The 26,806-nt window shown below is 34.3% G+C and overlaps 1 protein-coding gene across 1 annotated transcript in view; it reads right to left on the bottom strand.

The window, feature by feature from the left end:
• Positions 1 to 5,828: 5,828 nt before the first annotated feature.
• Fam241a (family with sequence similarity 241 member A) overlaps positions 5,829 to 26,806 on the bottom strand; it is a gene marked incomplete at its 5' end in the record, with an annotated part of 36,846 nt that continues 15,868 nt past the window's right edge. The window contains one exon of the mRNA XM_015484396.2: positions 5,829 to 10,866. Coding sequence (XP_015339882.1) covers positions 10,621 to 10,866 — 246 coding nt within the window. The remainder of the gene's footprint in view (positions 10,867 to 26,806) is intronic.

The following is a 26,806-nucleotide window of genomic DNA, read 5'->3' as shown; positions in this document are numbered from 1 at the left end:
CTGAGAAGCACTGGTCAGGTATTTTGTAGAATGGGCCTCCTTTTGGGTTCGTCACATATTTTTCTCATAATTGTCTTGGGTTTATGGTTTCTCAAGGGGCACAAGTAAAGTATCATTCCTCTCCTACCCTGTCAAGGGCACATGCCACCACCCTGACTGACACACTGAGCCTATTAAGCTTGATAACCTAGCAGAAATAGTTTTTGTCATATTTCTTCACTGTCAAATTGCCCCCCCCATTCCCTTTCATACTGTATTTTTTGAAAATTAAAAACCCATCCTGGGAGTTTTGTTCCACCTTCTTGATGGGGCAGTGTCTCTGTAAATTATTTGGAATTCTTCTGTACAGGCAATTTATCTATTCTCCCCTACTAATTTATTTATGCAATCATTTATTTTTATCAGGATAAACTCATGAACACTTACTTCATATTTTGTGTTTAATACTACTTTATATGTTCTGCTGCTCTGATTGTTTCAGCTTTGGTTCTTGGGAGATCTTTCTTTCTTTCTTTCTTTCTTTTTTTTTTTCATGGTACCGTGGATGGAACCCATGGGCTCTTAACCACTGAACCACATTTCCACTCCTTTTTTTGTATTTTGTTTTGAAGCAGGGTCTCACTGAGTGGCTTAGGGGCATTGCTAAATTGCTGAGACTGGCTTTAAACTCGCCATTCTCTGCCTCAGACTCCTGAGCCACTGGGATTATAGACGTGCACCCAACTTTGGGAGCTTTTTCAATTGGCTCTTATACCTGCACCCCATCCCCATCCCCATGTATCTGTGTGTAGTGTGTGTGTGTGTGTGTGTGTGTGTGTGATTTTTAACACTTCTTTACTTTCTGGTACTACAAGATGTTTCAGGTTCATCTTGTATATTCCCTGCAAATGACTAGAATCAGTCGTTTCTCTAGGGAGCATTGCATCTTTTATTGGAGAGTGGCCTTAGAAACAAAGATCTGGGGGCTAGTATGCTGGTTGCTACTGGAATGTTGTTGCTTCTAGGACCTCTCAACTTGGAAAGACATGAATGTATACCCACTCCCAGTACACATATATGCATCTATAATTATTTCTATATTGATTCATCTGTGTCTATATTAAGCTAAAGATGAGTTCATACTAATGTCCCTTGCTCTGCATTTAAAGAAAAAAGTTGGCAACAGATGGTGTCTTACAGCAAATTCTATTTCAGTTTGCTATGATTATAAAATCTACTAAAAAAAATCAGTGTCTTAAGTCCATTCTCTAGGCCTCCTCTGAGGATTAGATGGTATGGACATCACAGTTCTAGAAACACAGCCCTGCCTGGAACAGAAGAACAGTAATCATCAGGAGAAAGAGAAAGTTGGGCAGGAGTTGCAATCATCTTGCTCTTTGACTAGATGACAAAGGAGACATCTAATAGGAAGTGTGGATGTTCTCTGAGAATTCACTAGTCCCATTTTCCTGCTATGAGTATTTCTGGCAGTCTTTAACAAAGAGACATGAATCATCTGGTAAAGAGAGCAGTTTCAGTAGCACTTTGTCTTACTCTATTTGGCAAACATGAGGGTGCACCACCCTGCATCAGGAAATGGTGCTAGCAAAGTACCTGTAACCTAAAACAAGTATTAAAGTGCAGGCTTTTTTGTTTCTAGGTCTTCCTGCCATTGCAAAAATAATGCCTTTGTTACATACCCTGGAGCTTTTGCAAGCGAGGCCGGTGGAAGAAAGCCTGAATCATGGACTTGGGTGTCAATGATATAATCCAGGAAAGAAAAGTTCAGTTCATTTCTATTCAGAGAGAGGTGATTGTGAAGATCAGGTAGCCAGGCATGGAGTTCTCAAAAAATTACTCTTTTAACTCAAAGAATGAAGAAATACCTAAGGAGAGCTCTATTTAGCCAAGATCAGATCTATTTGAGCATCTTATGAAAATACCTACAAACATAATTTGACAGTTAAGGAAATGTGGAAGAACCAGTTTTGTAATGCAATAAGAGATGGCACTAAAGATATGCCATAGCTTTTCATAAAAATTCATATATATAAACATCTGATTTGAGAAACTTCTACTTTTCAGTGTGGAGAATTACTTGAAAGGAAATTAAATATGAAAGGGGAGTGCAGAATGGAAAACCTAATTGAAGGTTTGCTACAACAGAGAAAGGCTAAGATCATGATCTGTATTAGGCAGTGTTTTCACAGACTAAAAAGATAAGACCTTGCAAAAATCTTAATAATACTCTTCTTAATGCTACATATTAATCACCTTTCTTGGCTTATACTATCTTCTTATAAACACAATGTATCCATTGTGTTGTCATGGGTTGGATATTTTTAGGTGAGAATACTGGTGTAGGCTACATATTTTGAGTAGAGATTACACTGGTTACAATTTTATGTAACTTGTTCAAACATTTTTAAGTGTGTATTGAAAATATAGACCAATGGAGTAATTCAAAATTATACTTTGAAAACAAAGCAAGGCACTATATGTGATTGTATAAACACATCATAATAATCTTGGCATATGCAATGGAGTAAAAATGCTATTTTCCGAATTGATTTCATTTGGTAAATGTCTAAACCCACAGCAGAATTTTGTGTGCTTTGCTGAATGTGGTTTTGCACCTAAATTTACTAAGAAAAGGGCAACAGAAAATGCATGGTATTGTGGTAAGCGTTTAAAGAAAATGAAGCATCTTGTTGAAGAATGTGCACAGAGGACATTCCATTTCTGTCCATCAACTCTTTGGGTTCTTTATTCCTTAATTTTATGATCATTTTAATGGAAAAAAGCACTGAGAGTTGAAATTAAAAAGAGAGTTCACAAAGATTTCAATCATGCAAGAATTGGAAACAAGATATAATAGAATTCCCTCATATCTCTCTATCTTTTGATAGCAACAAAACAACTAAACCTTTTATGACTCAGCATGTGACTTCTCCATGGACAGTGGAAGGCATCACCTTTCTTTGTTTATATTTAATAATAATGACTAGAATTTATGCAAAGTTTGCTCTATGGAAGGCACTGTGATAACATATGCAATAATTTATTCAGTCATAATAATCACCCCATTTCAGACATGAGGGATTTGAAGTTTAAAGAGGTGTAGGTATGATTTGTACAAACTGTACTGTTAGTAAATAGCAGAGCCAAGTCTTAAAATTCAAGTCTGACATAAAAAGATCTTTTTATCTACAAGTTTGTTTGGACATTGCTGTAACATGTTTCTATAAGCAAAGGGAAAATCATGCCTAAACATTGCTGTAGTTTAGCACATAACTGGCTTGGAGCCATTGTCTTGCTTAATCTTGCCCGCTCTGAAAATTCCAAGGATAAAAATTGAAGCTAAAATTACTCTTAGGGTCTCCCCAAACTATGGATTAAGACTCGGGGAAGCTCTTTTTAAGTGCCTACTGAATTACCAAATCTGGCTGCTGAGATCGTTTGTGCTAAAAATAAATAGGAAAGTCATGATTAGGGCCAAATTTCCAAGTCATAAATCATTTGCAATGGCATGTTAGGGTGGGGGTAGGGGGCACAGGATATGGTTTCTTTATAAATGAGTTCTTCTCTCTTATTGAAAAATCTCATTTCAAGCACGCTCCAAAAGCTTGAGAATTAAAACTGCTTTGGGAACTTGGCAAAGGAGTCCGAAAGCACAAACCAGAGTGTTGGAAACATCTACATCTAGGCTTGAATCTATCCGTCTCCCCAGATATGCCCTGATGGTTTGTCCTGGTGTCTTATAAATGTCATTTGAAGGACTTATTAACTTAAATATATAAAATCTCATGGATTTCCTATTTTAGGGAGTGGCCTTTTCTGTCAATCATTTGTTCACCTATTCCAAATATTCTCAGGTCTTTGTCGGACCTTGGACATACTGTTGAATCAACTAGAGCTTTATCATACTTGAAGAACTGATTCTCATAAGAGAAGATGGGCAACACAACAGAAAAGCTGTAACCCTCAATTTATTTTTAGCCATCTTGAACAAGTTAATGGTTTAAATTAGTCACTTCCATACTGTACTCTCAAGAACAGGGTTTTTGGAAGTGACTCAGGTACCACAGAGTGTGAGATAAGAAAAGAATGGAGACTACATTAGATGCTATTATGCTGCTCAGATCCTCCCTTCCAAACTGAAGCCTTTACTTTGATAGCTGCTGGGAGTGTGGCTGGGTGACAGCCTCCAGCTGTTGGCCCTTTTTGAAAATTGCTTTTGGCTGAAGAGAGCTGCCTTCTCTCAGCATGTGACAACCTTGAAGGACCATGGGCATTTTAGAGCACTTAATAGGGTCACTGAGGCCTGTTGTGAGTGGATGTTTAACTCCCTTTGCCCAACTCTGCTTTCACTGTACTCAGCTGTTGATTCCAGAGCACTCCCCACTACAATTCCTGCATTCTTGAGTCTGCTTCTCAGAGAACTTGACATACTGCAAATTCAAAGTTCTACTTTTATCATTTATGTGAATGTATGTGGTCTCTGACTTACATGATTCAACTTATTTTTTAACTTTACAGTTGTGTAAAAGCAAGATGCATTCAGTAGAAACAGTATTTTGAATTTTGATCTTTTCCTGGGCTAGCGATATGAGCATGACACTCTTCGTGAGATGTTAGGTGCTGGCAGCGAGCCACACTTCTCAGTCACGCAATTATGAGGGTTAACAATAGTGTGCTGTTGTTAAACTCTGATGTTATGTAGGTTTAAGTGTACTAAATGCATTTTTTTTCACTTGCATAAGGTATTCTGTATTTACATTGAACTTGTTAGGATATAACCATGGTAAGTTGAGAAGCATCTGTCTATTGGGTAGTCATGTAAGATCTCACTTAAAGTAAACAAACAAAATACCTTTGAAAGCCATTGGTTTCACGATTAAACAAATGCTTCACCTAATACGAAAAATTATCATATTAACCATGTTTTATGGAAGACCAATTTATTTTAGTTCATCTTTTAAACCAATATCCAGGGAGCATGTTTCCCTTTTGTAATTGTTTCTTCTTAACTTTATTAATGTCATATTTATAAACATTATAAACATAATCTACACCTCTTAAAATAGAAAAGTGCATTAAATAATAAAATCATCGCTATTTTTAATATTACATATTACATTTGAATGTTCTTAAAACCAGGAAAACAACAAACAAAACAATTATGACATACCAGAAAGGGGCATTCCGTGCACAGCATATATTCTCAAATATAAATAATCCTCTACTCCCAGAAAAATAATTCCTAAGATTTTTGTCTAAAGTCAATTATGGTGTTATTAAGTAAAATTGTATATACACTTCTAATTTCTTCCATTTAAAAACATTTCATATTAAAAGTAATAATCAACTAAACTCTGTAATACAGGGGTAAGCCAATAATAAAAAGGCCCAGTTTAGGATGAAAGTCACTGTTTTTTGTGGTGATTTGGAAATTCCCAATTAATTAAGTTGATGAAAAATTAAGTGGTAGACTTTAATTGCTGGAGAGATAACTTGAACTTTGTAGGTATTTGAATGCTAATGTTCTGGATTTTCATTTGCTTCATCAGAATTCACTCAATAATTCTAACTTATACAATAGTCAAGGCAACAGAAAAGAAATACAGCTTGGAGGCAGAGGCTGATCTTGATTTTCCTAATTCTCTATTGCCTGAGAAGCCATCTACACACATCAGGCCTTGGCTTTGTACTTCAGCAATGGAGATGAGGAAAGCACACATATCTAGTCAATCTCAGGTGTGCTGTTGCTTTGGTCATTTCAAACTCGATGTGACAGCAATTAACAGATTAGGACATGCTATAGGTAGTCAAAAGAGATACTCAGAATGCAGGGTTGTAAAAGAGTCTTATTTATTAGAAAGAATAACAAAGTACTTTTATACACATGTTATGTAACATATAAAGTCTGGGCTATTAGGCTCCAGGGTAATAGTGAATTTATTATAGAACCTAAAATACCAAGCTTAAATACTTAAGAATTCCTGCTTACAGCTAGAGTTATTTTTTTTTAAATTTAAGTTTAGTAGATAAAGGTCTATTGAAAAATACTGCAAAAATATGAAATTTCAATAGCATCAGTGACCATACATCAGTGTATTGTAAAACTCTCTTTCTGGAGAAATAGTGAATTGACCTAGCCCAATAACAATACATTTTCTCCTAAAAAATGCAAGTGTATATAGCAATACTGTATACATATATGCAAACAGCAATATTCTTCCATCAAAAGTGAATAACCCTTAAAAATTATAATGTATACAGCAGACCACTCTATGCACAAAAACTATATTTTGGAGTCAAAGAACAGTAAAGTACAACCAACTGTAGATCTTCTTTGTTAATGGACCATGGGAAGAACATTAAAACACAAATAAACAAAGTTAGTTTATTTATTTGACAAATATTTTGAGCACATATCATGTGCCATGTGTTGTGTTTGGCACTGACAATGCAATTGTGGACATGACAGGCATGTTCTCTGCTCTTGTGAAATCTATTGTCTAATGGAGGAAGCTGACAAATAGGCTATTACAATATAGCATGAGAAGTGCTAATAGGGAAAGTACTGAGTTCCACATGATGAGGAAGCAAACACATAGAGAGAAACTAAAACTAGATTTAAAGGAGTCAGAGTTTTCCTGGAGGACATGCTGTCCAAGTTGAGGACTTAAGAGTATGCAGATATAGGTCATTCTGGTGAGGTTAAAGAAAGAAGGGAAAGTATGTACAAAATTTGGGAAGTAAGAAAGCATGCCTCTTTCAAAACATAAACATTTCATGAAGGGCTTGTAAAATGTATGAAGGAATAAGACGTTTATCATAATGGTAACAAGCTGCCATTAAAAACATTTAGGCTACGGAGATTAGAGTTTTATTTTAGAAACATTACTGTAACTATATGGTGGAAAATGAAGGTAGGAAGACCAATCAGGATTCTAAGATAGCATTCCAGGTAAGATGCTGGTGGTAATGGATGAGGTTAGTTATGCTGGGAGAGCAGTAGGAAGGTAAAATAATTTTTTAGAAATAAAATAGAGAAGACTTGGTAATTTTTATATGTGGGGAGTGTAGGAGAAACAGGAGTTAAAGATGACAGGAACAAGTCCTATGTGAACATGGATAAGAGGAATATGTCATTTGCTGAGAAAAGAATTACAGGCAGAAAGGATTTGGAAGGATGCTGAGCTCCTCTTTTTTGGATAGGCTTAATTTGAAATATTATGGGATAACCAGGGGCAAATATTGGGCAAGCAAATAAATGGATTAATTTTTTATTCTGTCCAGCACTCTGTTTCTGAATTGGAGATGCAGCTCAGAAACTGTTAGTATGTAAATGGCAACTGAAACCATGGTAGTGGTGACATTGTCCTAGGTGATGTGTGCAGAGATGAGAGAACAGGCTGTTGATCTGACCCCTAGGAACACCAAAAATTAAGTGTTAGGCATAGAAATAGGAGTTATTAAAGGCCCCCATATCCACTAATAATTCTGAAGCCTTAATTTGTTTATTAGTTTATATTCTTCTTGGCTACTAGATGTACTAACAGGTATAAAAGTATTACTTGACTTTTCTTTTTCCTTTACCTTGTAAAGACATAAACCAATAATGACAGAATTTTAAGTAACCTGAAATAAACATTTATAAAATAATTTAAAATATAATCTACACACCAAATGTCCCTTGATTGCTCAATGTCTAGTTCTATTTTGAATTTATATCACAACAGACCTTTACTTATACTGTGGTTTGTGCTTCAGTAGTTCTGTAACTTATCTTTTTCTGATTGCCTGGAGAGTCTTTCATGGGTTTCCAGATCAGTGACAACCCAGATTTTTCTCTGATCAAAACATGATTAATAGAAACATGTTTCAGAAGATAACTATGGCCCCTAATCCTCACATGGGAAAGATCAAGATACAGTTTTGGATGAAAATGGAAACATGGCCTCTAGGGGTGACTAATCAGTGGTGTGTTGATGTATTTTTAACAACTGACTTCTCAGAAAACAAAAACAAAAACAAACCTTGATTTATAGTGTTTGTCAATTTTTATGGTATAAATACTCCCACCACAGCCAATGTAAGCTACCAGCTTGATATCATTAAAGGCAGAAAAGAAAAAATGTACACAATTTGTTCCCATAAGCTAGTGCAAGCTGGCTCCAGCACACACTTGGACTAAGAAAGATGTAACTGGTGAACAGATAAAAGAAAACACCTTGTATAAGACAGCAAGATATGAAAGGACTGAATTCTACAAAATATTCAGCTTTTACTTTAAAGAAAATTGATTACTCATGTGTATAGTCAGTTTATTTCTGGATTTTGACCTTTTCTTTGAATTGAGGGCTGACAGCATGGTGATGTATATATTAATAATCTAATGGCCTTAGCATTGTAACTTCTATTTCTTTATTCATAAGCAACAACAGTTTCTATAAATGGCTTATATTTGCCATTGAAATGACTGAGAATAATTTTCAATCTACTTTTTTTATACCATGAACCAAAGAAATTTTACCAATTTCATTTTAGGATATCAGTACAATCTACATTATAATATTTCACAAAAGAAAATATTTTATTTCCATCAAATAACTAGTTTTTTTCCCATATCAAACCAATAACATATATAGAAAGAAAAGCAGCAAAATAGTTCTTATTTCTTTATATAATTTAATAATACCCTATTAACACCAGTGTGCAGATGCACAGTATTGACAGTATACTAAATAATATTTAGTATATTAAAACTTCCTTTTAAAATATTTTCAACAGTAGGTACTGGTGGAACCATATTATTTATTATGTAGACAACATCTTTTTGTATTCCAAAGGGAAATTAAAATCCCTAGTAACATTAGAAAAAAATTACTTATTAATATTTTATGCAGATATACAAAATCTCCTAATAACTTCTATTGTACACAAATGAAAACACCTTTTCAAACAACTTGCACTTACACTGAGCTCATAAAGGTTACTATAAAAATACTGCAGACCCAATAAAAACACAATGAAATATACAAACTCTTCTGTTTTTTAAAAGTCAATTTTAAAAGGCCTGTATTTATACAAACAAATGTACAATACATTTTAGTGCCCCTGACTGGTGTTTTTGTTTAGTATTGTCTGATTTTAGAAATGTAAGTTCAGTGTTTTTCATTATTTTCTGCTTCAGAATGGAAGACACTGAGAATTCACAGAATAATTTTAAAAACTGGATTGGGTAAAAACTTTATAAAGTAGAATATTAAACACTCTACATATAGTAGTTATTGACCTACCCAAGATAAAAATGCCCCAGAGTCCTATTTTCCTTTTTTAACTGGAATTCCTAGATGATTATGTTAACTACCTGTCCCTTGTTTAAATAGTCTTTGAGATGAAAGTATAAAGATTTTAGGTTCTCTAACAAAATCCAAAATATCATCAAAGCCATGTCCACTTCCAAAATGTATTTTTAAAAAATGCTTATTTAAATATCAAACCCTGCAGTGCTGAATTGAGACACACTAAACACATAGATAACCAATTACTGACTTGGCTTTAGCCTTCGAAGAATATTAGAATAGGCTGGTAATTTCCAATTTTAAGTACCTAATTTTATACTGTAACATGGTACTTTCTAATAAAGACATCAAGGAAAAACGAGCTGATTTTTTTTTCTTAGAACAATATAGTAAAGTATAGAACAATTTTCTGGGGGAGAAAATCCATGCCAAGCTAGGAAATACATTGTTTTAAATCTTAAAATAATTGTTATAAAAGAACTATAAAATTATAAATAATTGAAAAAATGCACTTGAAAATGTCTCTTTAGGAAAAATATGCAACTTGTTATATACAAGAAAATATGCATTACCATAGGGTATTATCCAACTATAGGCCTGGTTTATGAAACATTTAAAAAAACTCACAAAAAGTAATTAGCACCAAAATTGTCTAAAACTTCAAATGATATACTGGAGAAATTCCAGGTCCAACTGTTGCATTATAAAAAACTTATATTCAACCTGAGAACTTTCCCCAGGAACAATAAACATATTCTTTTCAGTCTTCAGAAAATATGCTAGCTTTATACATTTTCACCACAATATTCAGGTAGTGTATATACATACATTTAACTTGGTTTGGACCAAGCAGGGACAATAGAAATATAACTAATTCCTAAATAATATGGGATTATTTGATAGAGGTGGGGGTGGAACAATTTTCCAATTAAAATTTATGTTTAGCTTGTTTCCTCCTTTTTCCTCCAAGTATTTTATTGGAACTCTTTCTAATAACTATATTGCTTAATTTGAACTCAATATCCTATGACCATTGTTTGGTGGTGTTATTAAAATTCGGCATGGGGCTAGAGGTGTCTAAATGTGGGTACAGATCACAGTAGTGAAAAAAGAGTTTTGAATAAGCTAATTTCTACTCAAAATATATATTTAATTTTGTTATAATCAAGAGTTGAGTTTAGCTTTAAACAACATACTTATAGATTTAATTACAAAACAGCCAGCACACAACCGAAACAGGGCAAACCTTTTTGGCCTTCAAATGTATAACTTCATTGATTACATACATGGCTAACGAATGTCCACTAACAATTCATTCGGCCAAGTTTTACTGCTGCACATAAATAATGACAAGGCAAAGGACAGCAACTAGTCCAAGGGCTTGTAGGCCAAGGAACCACAGCATAAGCCAAAAGAAAATGACTATTACTGGTTCCACAATTCGTTCTCCAAAATACATCCTTGTGAAGCCCATGTTGAGGAGGCTTTTGTTCAATTCACCAAAAAGTGTTCCCATCTTTTTGTAGTCATCTCCAACAGAATCACCAGTGTGGTTTTGTGATTCTTCAATATCCTTAAAAAACAAAAAAGAAAGAAAAAACAAAACATGAACATAAAATGGGAACTATGTAAAGGACTTCAAGAATAACAACTATTTTACAGTTCTTCACCTCTCAAAACAGTAGGTATACATCTGATAATCATTCTATAAATCACATTAATTTAATACAATGATATGTTCTTTTTAACTGACACATAGAATACTATCTCTGTACCCACCTTTCAAGAATATAAAAGATACTAATTCATTGATTTCTATGGAATAAACACAAACTGAACCTGCAACTACCACAACACTGACTTAACAAAACTAAGGAAACAGATGATTCATTTCCATTTCTTTTTTAGTTTCCTGGAACTGCACAAAGATGATTGCTTAAATGAAAAACCATGTTTGTATCTCTTGTCAGTGACCATGCTTTCAGAGCAACCTTTTCAGCCACTCCCTGTTTTGTAAGGGAGGGCTTCTGATTACTTTGTCCTGTTAAGCGTCTTTTTAGTCCTTTCCTTTGACATCAAGATTTTAATGAACTAAGACTCAGCTGACTGGAGGGAGCCTATTTTGTTGTTACTATTAAGCAATCCTCGGCCATTATTGTTGTGATCTTTCAGGCTTAGTCTCAGCTAGGCAGACTTTGGGGTAAGCCCTTGCATAGCTTCATCTCCAAATGCTACAAGGTCCTAAATGCCTTTTATTAATCTCATTAGGAGAAACAACTAAGGTCAAAAGTCAGTGCCCCAGAAAATGTTCAGGTATACTCAATTATATGTATACAAATGCTATTCCTAGTATTTCCCAACTTTATTACGCTTAAGGCCATCATGTCAGTTATTAAGCACTGTCTCAGCTTCAAATCTACTTCTATGGTTTGCACATTGTCTCCTCAAAGCTTCATGTTTGAGAACATGGTCTTCAGTTTTAAGTTAGAGCCCAGTGGGAGGTCATTATGTCAACAAGGGGCATGCCCTCAAAAGGGATTAAGGTATTTCTTTTGGGATCCCAGTTAGTTCTGACAATAGGACAGTTATAAAAGCCTGAGTCTGTCCCCATGCAGGTTTCTCTGGCTTCCTGCTTCCCCTTAATTTCTTCTTCCAGAACGTGCTCCAAAGTGAAGCAATCCACCTTGAGCTGATGTAGTCAAGGGGGAGCCCTCATCAGAGCCTGCACCATGCCATGTAGCATCCAGAACTGTGAGCAAATTTCTTTTCTTTAAAAACTTACTGTGTCTTAGGCATTTTCTTATAGTAATGAAAAACTGATTAATATACTGACTCTTTGGGATTTTGCAAAAATTTCTGGTTCTCTGGTTCTCCACCAATACAGGAACTAAAGCAACACTGCATAGGTGATGAAGGAAAAAAAGTATTTGCTCTTTTGTTGGCTTTGGATGGATTTCTTAATCCTGTTAGTCTCTCTAGTGACAGTTCTTCACTCTGGCAGTGATAAATCCTTCCAGTAGCAGTAACTGATTGCAATTTGGAAGTCTCTCAGTACTTATAGAATCTGTATCAATGTGCATTCTTTAGATATCAGTTCCAACTCATGGTTACCTCTTCCTCAGGTATTTGGTTCCCACGTCTATGCTGTTCCTTTTCTGAAATCATAGACACTGTTACCAAGTAAGCAATGACCCGTTTTCAGAAGTTTGTGTTTCAGTTGCACGGAGGGAGGGCTTTCCTCAGTCTCCTCAGTTTTAGAAATTTTATCTCTTTTCTTCACTGCCCCAGTCCTAGGAGTGGTGGCTGCTTCTGGCTGCTGCTGCTGTCACTATGACATCTTGGTGCAGTGGTTTTTAAACTTGTTAAAGCACAGATTGCTGGGCGCATTACCAAGGTTTCTAATTCAGTAAGTCAGTGGGGTGAGGCTTGGAGTCTAAAAATTTGCCCTTCAAAGAAATTTCCAGGTGATGTTTATGATGCTGGTATGGTGACCACCCTTTGAAAATCACTACCTTAGTGTTTTATTTCTGGCTTTTCTTTTCTTGAACACCTATTTAAAAATTATTTATTATCTTTGTTAAAATAATGGTATGCTTTCAATCTCCTCACTAGACTGTAGTGCAATCATAAAAGAAAAACCATGTCATGTAGCTGATGTAATTATAACTTTAAAGCTAAGTTTTTTAGGAGGCATGACTCAAATAATTATTGAACCCTGCTCATATTATTCACAGTAGATGTAAGATGGAGAATTACTCATATTTTAAAAAACCTGTAGACACAGGGTTTCACATAAAAACAAGGAAGGTTTCACATAAACATGCTGTGCAGGCCAAAGGAAAGTAAAGCTAATTATTAAAACAAGTGGGTGTCTTAGGTATTTCCTTAGGTAATGAAAAACTGACTAATATATCTTCCCTTCGGAATTCTGCAAAATTTTCTGGTTCCCTGTTAGGCTCTGCCAACAGAGGAACCAAAGCAACACTGCATAGGTGGAAAAGGAAGAAGGGATTTCTTGCGACAACTCTGGCTGTTGCAGCCTGCTTCTTCTTTTTTTAATTATAAAACTTCTGGCATACACGAAATTAGAGAAAATAGCACAATGAATTCCTACATACCTATCCACCAGATTTAATAACTCCTAAAGTTCTGCCACCTTACTGTACCATTTCTTAACTTGGCAAGGAGCTGCCACAAAGTGCTAATAAATTTGAGGAAGTCGTAAGGCGTTCTTCACACCTGAATCAAACTTGCATTCCTTTACCTGGATCATTTTAGTCTTCTACCCATAAATAACTAAAAATATATATATTTTTTCATTTTAAATAGGAGGGCTTGCTGAACACATGCCTGTAATCCCAGCTGCTCAGAAGGCTGAGGTAGAAGTTTAAAGCCAGCTTCAGCAACTTACCTTGGCCTTGTCTCAAAAAAAAAAAACAAGAAGGGCTGGGGATGTTGCTCAGTGGTTAAGCACCCTGGGTTTAATCCCTAGCGCTCGAGTACACACACACACACACACAAAAGGTCTTTACAATGTCTTATTTTCTATTCTGTATTACAGTTTAAAAATACATCTTTAAGGGAAGAGAGAATGGAAATTTTTGTTGTTAGAAATAGTCTGACAAAGTGATTTTCAATATGACTTAAGAAGTGGACTTTTTCCACATACTAGTAAGTTTTTTAAAATGTAAAATACCACAGGGGATTGATTTTAATTTTCATCAGAAAGGGCATGTGAAAAACAATGTGCTATAAAATTATCCAGGGAGTTTAAAGCCAGGCTGCAAAACTTAATTTAGCTGAGTGATCTTCTCCTGATTTCCTGTGTCTCAGTTTTTTAATCCATAAAATGGATTTATATGATTCTTTTTTGATTCTTATAATTTTCTTTAAAGTTATGATTTATATGTTCATCTCTCCTTTTAAATTTTTTTTTAGTTTTTATTTTTTAGTTGTTGATAGACCTTTATTTATATGTGGTGCTGAGAATCAAACCCAGTGCCTCACACATGCCAGGCAACTGTGCTACCACTGAGCCATAGCCCCAGCCCTCCATCTCTCCTTTTTTAAAAACTTGATTTATACATTATTTTTTACTTTGCCCATTAAGCTATGATTGGGCTAATTTTTGTTTCCCATCAACCTGTACTTTTATGTGCTTCATGATAATACACTACAGCAAGACAATTTGTTCTAACTGATATTAAGCCTTTCTTTTCTTTAGGGTAGAATCTTAAGTCTTTAGCTTATAATTCTTCTAATCCCTCATCTCTCTCTACTCCTCAAGTATTTAGCATTATTGATATTATTTCTGGCTTCTTTTTACTCACTTTTTAATTAAAGTTATTTTTTATAACTCTTGATTTCTTATAATCTATATGCACATTGTACTTTGGGTTTTTTTTTTTTTTTGGTTGTTACTGAAGCTCTTTAAGACTTTTTTTTCAGTAGTTTTGTGGTTTTAGTACAAAGAAAGTACCCTAATGTGATACGACAAGTATTCTCTGAAGATTTATTTTAAACTCTTTGTAAAATGAATTAAGTGTACAAATCCTCGTGCATTTTTCAGGGGAGGAAGTAGGTGTTACAACACTTAAATCAAAGTAGGGGATGAGTTGACCGCTAGAGGCCAGGTGAGGAAACAGCTCTTCTCAAAACACTTGGTGGTGCACCTTAGATACAGCATTAATCAGAGTATTAATGTCCAGGATATTTAAAGAACTCAAAAAACTTAACACCAAAAACAAACAAACAAACAAACAACCCAATTAATAAATGGGCAAAGGAACTGAATAGACACTTCACAGAAGAAATATTATCAGGTAACAATTGTATGACAAATGTTCAACATCTCTAGCAATTAGAGAAATGCAAATTAAAACTACACCGAGATTTCATCTCGGTCCAGTCAGAATGGAAATTATCAAGAACAAATGTTGGCAAGGATGTGGGGAAAAGGGTAAATTCACATTTCTGGTGGGACTGCAAATTGGTACAAGCACTCTGGAAGTAGTATGGAGATTACTTAGAAAACTTGGGATCAAACCTCCATTTGACCCAGTTATTCCACTCCTTGTGCTATACCCAAATTAATTACAATCAGCATTCTATAGTAATGCAGCCACACCAATGTTTACAGCAGCTCAATTTACAACAGTCAACTATGGAACCATCCTAGGTGCCCTTCAACAGATGAATGGATAAAGGAATTGTGATACAACCCCCGCACCACGCACAGTGGAATATTACTCAGCCATAAAGAAGAATGAAATTATAGCATTTGCTGGTAAATAAATGCAACTGGAGAATACCATGCTAAGTAAAATAAGTCAGTCCCCCAAAACCAAAGGCTGAAGGTTTTTTTTTTTTCCTGATATATGGATGCTAACCCATAACATAGGAGGGTAGAGAGGGGAAATACAGAACTTCATTAGATTAGACAAAGGGGAATGAAGGGAAAAGAGGGGTGACAGAAACAGGAAAGGTACTGAAATGAATCTGACTTAACTTTCCTATGTACACATATGAATATACCACATGAATTTCCACACCATGTACAACCACAAGACAGTCCTAATTAAAATAAGATGTGTTCCATGCTTGTACAAAAATGTCAAGATGTACTTAACTCTCATGTATAACTAAAAAGAACAAATAAAAAAAGAATATAAAAACATTTGGTGGGATTAAGACTAGAAGAAGAAGACCCAGTAAGGACAAATTTAGGCAAGCTCTGATTATTATAGCTGCTTCTTTTATTATTATTATTATTATTATTATAAAGATCTTCAAGTGCACACAAATTTAGAGAAAAATAGTACAATGAACTCCTATGTACCTATTAACCAGATTAAATAATTACTTAAATTTTGTCACTTTACTGTAGCACTTCTTAATTTGGACAATCTAATGGAGAAGAGTAAAATTAGAATTTGGAAGAGTAAAATCAGAATGCCTAAAAGTAATGAATCTTCACAAGTTCTGTAGAAACATCAAAAGATCCAGCAATAATTCTGAACAGGTGGTTTGATTTAAAGATGACACTAGAAAACATGGGAAAGAAAATGGGAAATATTCTTAAATCTGTGAGACTATAGTCAATCTCATTACTATTTTTATTAATATTATTTTATTAGTATTTTTTATACCAAACTATCCCTTCAAACATCACAGTTTTACAGTGTACAAACAGTGTGTGCTGTTTGTTTAACAATAAATGTTTAACAATAGGCTTTGATGGGAGAGGGAGGAGGTTTTTAAAATTTGCCAATTCTACAGTGTTTTCCAATTCATGTGTTAGGACTCCCACTGTGGCCAATTTCAAGTTACTAACAGGTAATTTACAAAGTTCCTAAAAAATTAACAATTGGTTCTTATAGTTTCTTAGCATCTAGTGCCAGCATTCCACTGTAGAAATGATAGTTGAGATAAGTTGAGATAAAGACCTGCATGGTTATGATCACTGAATTTGATCCTCCCTTCTTTCCATCAGTTGGTGTATTTTTACGTTTTTTTAAGACGTTTATAAAAATGACAAATTGGTATAGTTTGGTAGAATAACTGAATACAAAGATACAGAAATCAGGAAAATTGTGTTAGGAAATTATCACTTGAGTAGTGGATATGGTTAGACAGAATGAAATGCCTGTAGTGACATAAAACTACTCCAACAAGTAACAACATTTTGCTTTTACTGGTCTGTCTCATGCAGATATGGAAAGAGAATATAATACAGTAATTTTTAGAAGTTCCTATTTACAATGACATACTGCCTGGATGATGAGTAAGAAAGAGGTGCTGTTTCAGTGGATTCCCTCCCTCTTTACAAGTTCCACATTCTGCTCATCACTATCTTTTTTTTTTAATTAACCTTTTAAATATCCCTAAAATGTACAGATTATTCAATCTATTGCTATCATCCTGAAACAATCTACTACCATCTTTCCCCTTGACTATTTCAATAGTTCCTATCCCTGCCCTAGCACACATCCATTAGCTCCCTTATAATATGTAAACTGCACTGCAGCCAGAGTGATCCTGTCAAACTGCAAATCCAACGTGAACCTCCAGCCTGCTTTTAAGATAAGGCTAAAAATCTTTAACATGATCCATGAGGTCTTGCTTAGTCTTGCTTTTATCTGACTCTATGGCCTCATTCGGTCATCAGTCTCTCTCTCTCTTTCTGTTTCAGTCTTAGGATCCTTTTTTGAGCTTTTTGGGTAGTTCATGCTGTTGCCTGCTATGGGGATTTGCACAAGCTGTTTTCTCTGCCTAAGACACTCTTTCCTTTCTTCTTCGCTTAATTAAGGAAAGTTTTCTTTCATTCTCAGTTTAAGCCTTACCTCCATCTCATAGCAGCATATAATGCTCTTTCAATGAATTATCATTTAATGCAAATGTGTGTGATTATTTCTTTAATGTTTTCTAATTGTATTACAAGCTCCATGGGGTGGGGCAATATCTATTTTTGCTGACTTCTGATTTCCTTAATATCAGTAAAGTATTACGAATTTAGTGGTTTAAAGCTACCCAAATGTATTATTTTATAGTTCTGTTCATGTCAGCAGAATTTAGTTTCTTACTGTAGGCTCTAGGAAAGAACCTATTTATCTAACTTTTCCAACTGCTAGAGGCTACCTGTCTTCCTTGGCTCCTAGACAACTTCCTCCAAATTTAAAGCCAGCAATGCTGCATCTGACTCTTCTTTTGCAACTTACATTTCCCTGTGACTACAGCAGAGAAAGGTTTGGCCCATGTGGATAATTCAAGATACTTTCCCTATTTCAAGGTCCTTCAACTTAATCACACAAGTAAAAGACCTCTTGCCAAGTTATCATATTCACAGGTTCAGAGGATTTGATTTTGGACATCTTTGGGAGACAATTATTCTGCCTACCGAAGTATTTAATTGTAAAATTATTTATTATTATTATTATTATTATTTACTGTCTCTAGTTTTGAATTTATTAAGGTCAATAAAGGCCTTAATTATGTGTTATATATTTTAACATACGTACTTAGTACACTCTACACAGCCTAGTGTAGGATTATAATAATTATTTGCTGAATGGAAAACAGAAATATTCCATAATAATAACTTTAAGCAATAATAAAGCCCAAACTTAAATGTAACATCAATATTCATTTTACTTTCCCATGAGCCAGTTGTAAATTTTTTCAAGTATTTATAAATTCTAGACTAAATTACAAGATATAAGAGCAGTGAGCTAAAATGTACGTGCTCAGCTTCATTCCTATACCATTGCACCTTAAGAGCAGAGACTAATAGAAACAGATGGAATTTTGGGTTCCTTAATCTTTCTCAGATGTTTGTAATTGAGTAATAGTAGTAGTGGTAGTATAATTAATGGTATAGTTGAAATGCAAACACTGAGTGCCTACTATGTACCAGGTATAGCACTTTACATGCATTATCTTGTTTGATCATCCCAAGGCATTATTATTTCTATTTATAGATGAGAAAACTGTGAAGTTTCAAAGGAGTAAAAGGTGTGGACATTGACTTATACTAACTGAAGGATCTGTAATATGAATCCAGATATTCTTACTCTAGGACCACACCATGAATTCCCATACTGTACTTCCTCCAGTATTATTATATTATTAATAGGTAATACCTATCTAATGCTGTCCAATTTTCAGATAAATTTTACGTATTTCATTTCTGAAAAAAGAAAAGCTATGGTAACATATTCTCTCTTTTTTTACATTTTGATTTCATACAGAATGAGTACATTTAATACAGCAAACTGAACACCAGTATCATTTTTGCTTTATATTTTTATTCATAGTTTAAAGTAAGTTTATCAAACAAAAAATTGCTCCAATTTTTATTTTGCTATTGTATAAAAATTTAAATAAGGTAAGCTATTTGTAGCAGATAAGTACATTTTCATAGTGTAGATATTTAGAAGAATTTAGATTTGAATGTCAAAAAAAAAAAAGACTCCAAGAAAGAGAAGATATGCTTGGCACAACTGCAATAATACACACACACACACACACACACACACAACGTTTCAAACATAAAATAGTACCCTAGAACTGAAATGCAGATGGAGGTTTCTTCTCCTGTTCCAACATTAATTACTTTGTGTCTCTGCCAAATTTTATTTTTTGTGAGACCCCAGTGAAGAACATTTGTCAATTGAATAGTTTCCTTCACGGTTATACAGAGTACTAACTATGACATGCACACTGAAAAGTATTCTCACAAAAAGAGTGATATTATTCTGTATGACCAATGTGATTCTGCAACCTGTACAATCAGAAAAATGAGAAATTATACCCCATTTGATTCAAATGTATGAATTGTCAAGATCATTGTACTGTCATGTGGAGCTAATAAAAAAAGAGTGATATTATTCTTTTTGTTGTTGTTCATTATTGAAAACAAGACATAAAAATAAAAGGGTATTCTAACTGATTAGGAATCTTTCTTAATAGGCATTCAAAAATTAAAGATGAAAAATTAAAGGTGAACTCTTAAGTAATCATGGGATTTTAGAGAAGAATCCTTAGAGACAATTAAATCAAAGTCTTGTTTGAGAAACATGAAATAAAGATTAAGTTACACAGCCCATTAACAAAAAACCACCTGCACTGGAAGCAGACAGGACAGAATGAAATCCTTTAGTTATCAGCTATGTTACACAGGGCAAATATAAATAACCACTGATCCTCAGATTCCTCATTTATAAAAGGAATATAATAATATCTGCCTCATAGAGTTACTGTGATAATAACATTAGAAAAGATATACCAGATACATGAGTGCTTATTGTGAATACTATTGTTACTATACTTTTGTAGAATTAATGTCTTGTGATTTTTATTTCTATTCTATTGTACCATCCTGACTGAAATAATTAATGCCTTAGAGATACTTTTTCTCATGATAATTAAATTCAGTTGTATTTCTTCAAGTGTTATGACAATTATATAGAAATTGAGGTTGTTTACTTTTTAATGCAACACCCTTACCATAAAACAATCTGTATATATTAATATGGTAGAACCTCTGTTTCTTCACTTATAGAAGGGCACAAGCTACTGCTTTTCCTGAGTGAATGACAATTTAAGATTCAATTTCAACTGTTGTCCTGTGAGCAAAATCACAACATTTTGTTGTATTACTATATGGTACCACATATGCCATGTTGGGAATCAGCTACTTTAACTTGCCTACTATTTATTCTACCTTCTTCTACTAATAATACCTTGATTTTCCTTTGGGGAAATCATTTTCTTACTCACTCTTGGTCCATGTGTTGGGTGAAGATGTTCTCATATACCAGCTAACGGCCTGGACAATAAAAAATTTCCTGGACACATGGTTAGCTAAGGAGTGAGCATGTAACCCATGGAAGAACAGTGAAAACTACCCACAACTTTTCTGCAAACTACCCAAAACTTTTCTATTGGATTCCCTTGAAAAAGAGACATTTTTTTAAAAAACATAATTAGTTAGCTAGTGAGATATAGGACATTGTATTACCATGAGAGGAAAGCTTGTTAAAGCTTAACAAGCATGAAACCAATATAAAGTCAAGCCAAGGAATGAATAGAGACAGAGTCTTGTTGATATCAATACTTAGATTCAACAAGCACATCTATTTCTGTTTTTTTTTTAATAACATGAGCCAATAACTTCCTATTTTGTAAGCTCTAGTAGGAGATGAATTTTTGTCACTTGAAACTAAGAGTCTGACTATGAAAGATGATAAATATAATAAAAATAATAAGCCACCATTAATCTAATGTTATGTATTGTTTTAAGTACTTTACATTCATTATGTCATTTAATCTTCAATTATTATAGTGAGTGCTGTTAGTTAATTCCAAAGCCTGTGTGCTTAACTGTAGTGTTCATGACTTCCTCATTAACTTGGTTATAGCAATAATGAATTTTAAGAATATATTAATATTAAATAATTAATGGGATTTAGGCAACTGGACATTTTTAGATAGAACTTTGTAAATGTTGTTCCTAAAAACTACAAAAGAATACCTGGATGAATGGCCATTGTAAATTCAGACAACACAAAAGAATACAGAGTAAAAATAGGTTTTATTTCTTCTTGTCACTTCGGTTGGCTTTCCCTATACAACAATGCCAGCCTCAATAATGTGAGCCTAGGGAAGTCATGATAAGGAAGGTAGTTTATTATAGTAAACATTACAGGATGCACACCAAGTAAAAGGGAAATAATTTGTGGATAGCATAGCAATTTGTGAACTGAGGCTTACTGAAGGAGTAAATGAACAACTGGAAAATCTTCTTGCTATAACTTCTTTTAGCATGTTTATTCAACTACTCCCATTGACTATTTTTCAACTTCACTGTTTTCTACTTTATTGCAGTTTACTGACTTCTGTTTTTTCTCAATCTCTTTCTTTACTTCCCTCATTCATTTCTGATGAGAAGTCAGCTATTTAATCTTATTGGGTTCCCTTACATGTGATGAGTTGTTTTTCCCTTACTGCTTTCAAGATTTTCTGTCTACCAACATAGGTGATATCTGGGTGTGGATATCCTCATGTTTTTCTTACTTGGATTTTGTTGAATTACTTGGATGTATGAAACTTTTCATCAAATTTGAAAAGTTTCCAACTACTGTATCTTTTCTGCACTTTTCTCCTTTTTATAGTCCCCTTATTCCATTATTTGTATGTTGATGTGCTTAGTAATGTCTCATGTTTCTCTAATGCTGTTTTTCCCTTTCCTTTTTTAATTTTTTTGAGATAAATGTCCTGCTATATTGACCAGGCTGGCCTTGAGTTCACGATTTTTCCTGCCGAAGCCTCCTGAATTGTTAGGATCATAGGCTTGAGTCATTGCACCTGGCTCTATTTCTCTGTTGTTAAGAATATGTACCTCTACTGACCTTATTTTCAAGGTTTGCTGATTTTATTTTCTTCTGCCAACTGAAATAATTTCACTTGAGTTACTTTTCAATTCTAAAATTTCCATTTGATTTAAAAAATCAAGTAGAATAATAGTAGGTTTTATTTAGTGCTTTTGGCTGGAATAATTCTGTAAAGTCTATTTCTCCTGCAGTGTGCAGCCTCTGATGGTCTCCCTTACATCTGTCTCCTATCCCTCTTATTTTCATCTTTTGCCTCATTTAACCAGTTAAGGAGTGAGAAGATATAGTTACCTCTGGCCATTTATTTGCTGGTTAAAGGATATGTGTAGAATCTTGAGCTAGTTAGATTTTTATTCTTTTATCAGTGGATATATGGGTGGCTTGGAGACTGTTATCACAGTTGAAGAATTTTACTCATTTACCCCCATTCATTCCTCACTGCTCCTGTACTGCCTTAGACACATACACAGTTTTTCCGACGGCCAGAGATGACTGTGATATTATTTTAAACTCTGGTTTCCTAATACTTATTCCTTTGTCAGAGTGGCTTACTGTTCAATCTATGTCAGAGGTTGAATTTAAGCCCCTGTGCCATTGAGGCTTTTGTTCTTTGTTGAGGGGTCTATACGTAGCATGCAGAAAGCTTTCAAGTTCACCCCACATCCTGCTATGGTTGCTCCTGAGTGGGTGCAGCCTAGCACATGAACCCTGCTTTCCCCAGTCTGCATTGCTCTAACTCAGGAAGGGTTTTCTTGGCTGACTCCACCTGGTTCTCTCTTTAAATTTCTTGCTTCTTTGTTGTTTTGATATATTCTGTAGCTATCAGTGTCCTTTTAACTGCTCTTCATAACGATCTGTATTGTTTGCAACAAAATTAGGCATGGAGTTCTCTAATCACATTTCCAAGTGAAACCAGGAAGCTCTATGAGGTTCTTTGCCTCTTTTACTTGTCGTTGCTCCTAGGCAGCTCCTGCACCATTTGTACTGGTTGAGGGCAGCAATGCACTTTCCCCATGATGACAACACTGCTGTAGTATTAGGCACTGGAGTTGCACACCAGAGCAGCTGATGCTCTTCTATGCCTGTTTTCTGGTGTGGAAACTCTGCTGTATGGTGAGTTATAGCAGAGAACATTGGGATTCAGTGTTCCCAGATGCTGCGCCTAAAGTGGAGGCTGGTAGGGTAAATAGAGATGGTCCTTTTGGTCATGCCTACCTGGAACAGAGCTTCTGTAAATGGAGCTGGGAGGGAAGGAAGAGATGAGAAATACCAGTGGCCTACCTCTCCACTGCAGGGAAACTGCAGCCCTGGATGGGGGATTAGGAGGAGAGTAGTTCCCATTTTCTTGGGGTGGACCTTCTGTAACACAGCACTGTGACGGCAAGTGGATTGTGACTTACATACCCAAATACTCCCTGTTCTTAGATTTACTAGTTTCTTGAATGCATGCTTCTCCATTTGCTCTATGCCCTTAGAATAATTCCAGAGATTTTAGAAGACTATTTTACTTAAAAGTTTTCACCACTTAATCATTGCTTTGCTGGGTTGAGATTCTGCTGAATTCCTTACTTCACTATTCTGGAAGTCCTACTTTGGTTATTTCTGGACATCAGTTGCTTTTAATGTGAACTAAAGACATTTTTTCTAAGACTGAATCATAGGATGCTAGATGATTTATAGCTAGTTTTCTGGAATTAGTTTTGGAAATTTAAGGACTTTGAATACTTGTTATTCTTTATAGGTCCTGTAGCCCTCAAGCTCTGGGTATCAAAGTTTGACTTTTGAGGACCCATTAAATTAGATGTTCTTCTAATACTTTGAAAAGAGGCTTTAAATATTTAATTATGCTTAAAGTTTAAATGAATAAAAATCAATGGTTCCCCTTTTCTTCCTTCTTATAATTTCCACACTTATAATTTATAAGTAGGCAATCTTGCTTCTTTGTTCAGCAGAGTACCAAATACTTCAGGCTGTAATTAATTCATGGTTTTCATTAAGCCTAAGGAAAGTTAAGAGGAAATTCAAATCTCAGAAAAGCCCCATTTTCCCCTTATTTGTGGTCAGTACATTAAATATTATAACCAAATTTGTCTTTTGAAAACAATCAGCTTAATTAAAATACGTTCTATCAATATGTATGAACCTCCAGAAAAGTTCTTAAAAGATGCAGAACAATTAGAAGTAAATCAAAAGTGCTCTGTATTAAAAAGATCTCCTTTATACTCTCCACATTAAATCTTTGGCAGCCCAGAAAATAAAAATAAAAAATATGCATATTGACATACACAAGCACAAATAAAAATACTTAAGCTATCATTTGTATTCAGCATGACTTTTGCTTTAAAGAAACTTCTATTTTATAGAACAAATTAAATTCAATTTTCCTTATGGCAATAATGTATTAGATAAAGGACTACCTCCTTAAAAGTCAACCTTCATTACAATTAAGTATATTTTAAGTCAAAATGTGATAAGTATTTAAGAGTTGAAAAAATGCTTTGGCATTTTTGCTCAATTTGGCCAAAAATTAATCTAGGAGAGCTGGCAAAAGCATTAATGCTACGCTTTCAAATATTTAGTGAGATGATGTTTTGAAAAAATAATATGGATAAAACAGTGTATTTAACTGTTTTTGTATTGTTATAATAGGACAGCTGTTTACAGTACTGATATACCACAAACTGAACCTGTGGTTGTCAAAAACATCTTTACTTCAGCATTTAGCTCCTTGCAAAGACTCATTTCTTCCTTTCTATTCCTCTTCATCTCAAAAGTTGGCCCCTTGCAGATAGGCTTTGAAACATGTAAGCCTTAAAATCAATAAAAAATGTTTCAATGAAGTATTTAATTATATTACATTACATTTATTAATCAAAAGCAATTAATATTTGTTAAATATCTAGCATGTCCTGGGCAATGTTTTAAGTACATCGATCTTCTAAAAACATAAAAGAAACTAATTACAGTAGATCTGAGGACAGATTATGTAATTTAGTGAAGATCACCTCATAATTGGTGGAGGGAAAACATCCATTTTTGGGCAATTTGTTCTAAAACCCATGTTTTAAAGCCCTATGCTATATGCTTCTTATAAATACAAAACTAATCTTTTGATTATTCACATTTTGTTTGTTTTAATATATCCATTTTTGACAGCAGTTCAGTTATATTTGTCTTGTTTTGGTTTATTCAGCTAAAATAATTTTTAAAAATGGTCCTGTGGTTTGTACTTGGCTTGCCATACACTATAGCACCTGGTCTCAATTGTGATACTTAGATTTGAATAGGACTTAAAATTTTTCTTATTTTCTTAAAAATAAAAACCCAAATCAACTTCTAACCTTTAATCCCATCCTTGCCCCTCAGAAGCAAAGCAAATAGAAGTTTAAAAAAGACTAAGCACACAAAAAATTTCAGAGGTGGATTCCCTCCTTACTCCACCACCCCCCACCCAGTTTTCTAGTTATATCCAGTAAAGAGAGAAAATGTTATTTTATTTGGCTAGAAAATCACCACGTCCCCCAAATTTTCTGGCCTTTGTAGTAATGTGCTTAATAATGACTAAGAACAAAGAACTTCTAACATGAGCAGAATTCACTGCAAGACTGCCTTTATAGATAACATAGTGTTAAACTGAATATAGTTATGAAGAGATAAAAAGGAGGAGGAAGAAGAATAAAAGAAGTAAATTGGGTGGCAGTCTCCAAGGACTTGGAAGTCTCCTCCCAAAAAAGAAATGAAGTTTTGTTCCATTTAATCCACTCCATCATCCCATTCAATTTCTCAAAAGAAAGGCTTTTTTGAGAAAGGCCTTGTTACCTTCTTTAAAAAGGGCAAGACTCTTCATATTTGTGAAACACCAATAAGACATAGTATTATATAGAAAGGGAATATATGAAAATATATACCACAGTGAATATCAATATCGCGTACATCCACAAACTGGGATCCTAATTAGATAAGATATATATTCCATGTTTGATAACCAAAATAGATTCTACCATCATGTATAACTATAAGAACAAATAAAAACTTAAAAAGAGTCACACTGTAACCCATAAAAAGAAAATATATACTAAGAAAGAAGCTGTTATGAATTTTGAAAGCCTCTAGGTAAATTATTATTTAGCTCTTTTATCTTTTATTTTCTCCTTGCAATTTATATTCCATAGTCATCATTTCAACTATGAGTTTACAGCCCCATGTTCTTTCCCACTCCCTTTCGATAGCTTCCAATTTCCCTGCTTCTTTTTCTTAGGCTGCTATATATCACTGGTAAAAATTGAGCTTAGATGCCTTGTTATAAAATATTGTCTTATGTTCCCGATACTCGTTCTGATTGGAACTGCAGCACTTGCATATCAGGCAAGCCAGACTTCCTTTTAGGACAAAACCAAAAAAAGCAAAGATGCCATAAAAATCAGAGGTATCAGACTGAAGCACTAAATGAGGAATGGTCCCTAAATGCATTGAATCTAATGCTGATGCTCTTGTTCTCGTTGTTAAACTGATGTTAAATATCTTTTCTATATTATATTTGAAGAGTTAAACATGTTCATATGTCTAATTAAAGTATACAAATATACACAATATGCTTATCAAATTGCTTCCTTTAAAATTAAC

Source organism: Marmota marmota, unplaced genomic scaffold, assembly GCF_001458135.2.
Source record: "Marmota marmota marmota unplaced genomic scaffold, marMar, whole genome shotgun sequence".
NCBI classification, from domain to species: domain Eukaryota; kingdom Metazoa; phylum Chordata; class Mammalia; order Rodentia; family Sciuridae; genus Marmota; species Marmota marmota.
This window is presented reverse-complemented; position numbering and strand designations above follow the sequence as displayed.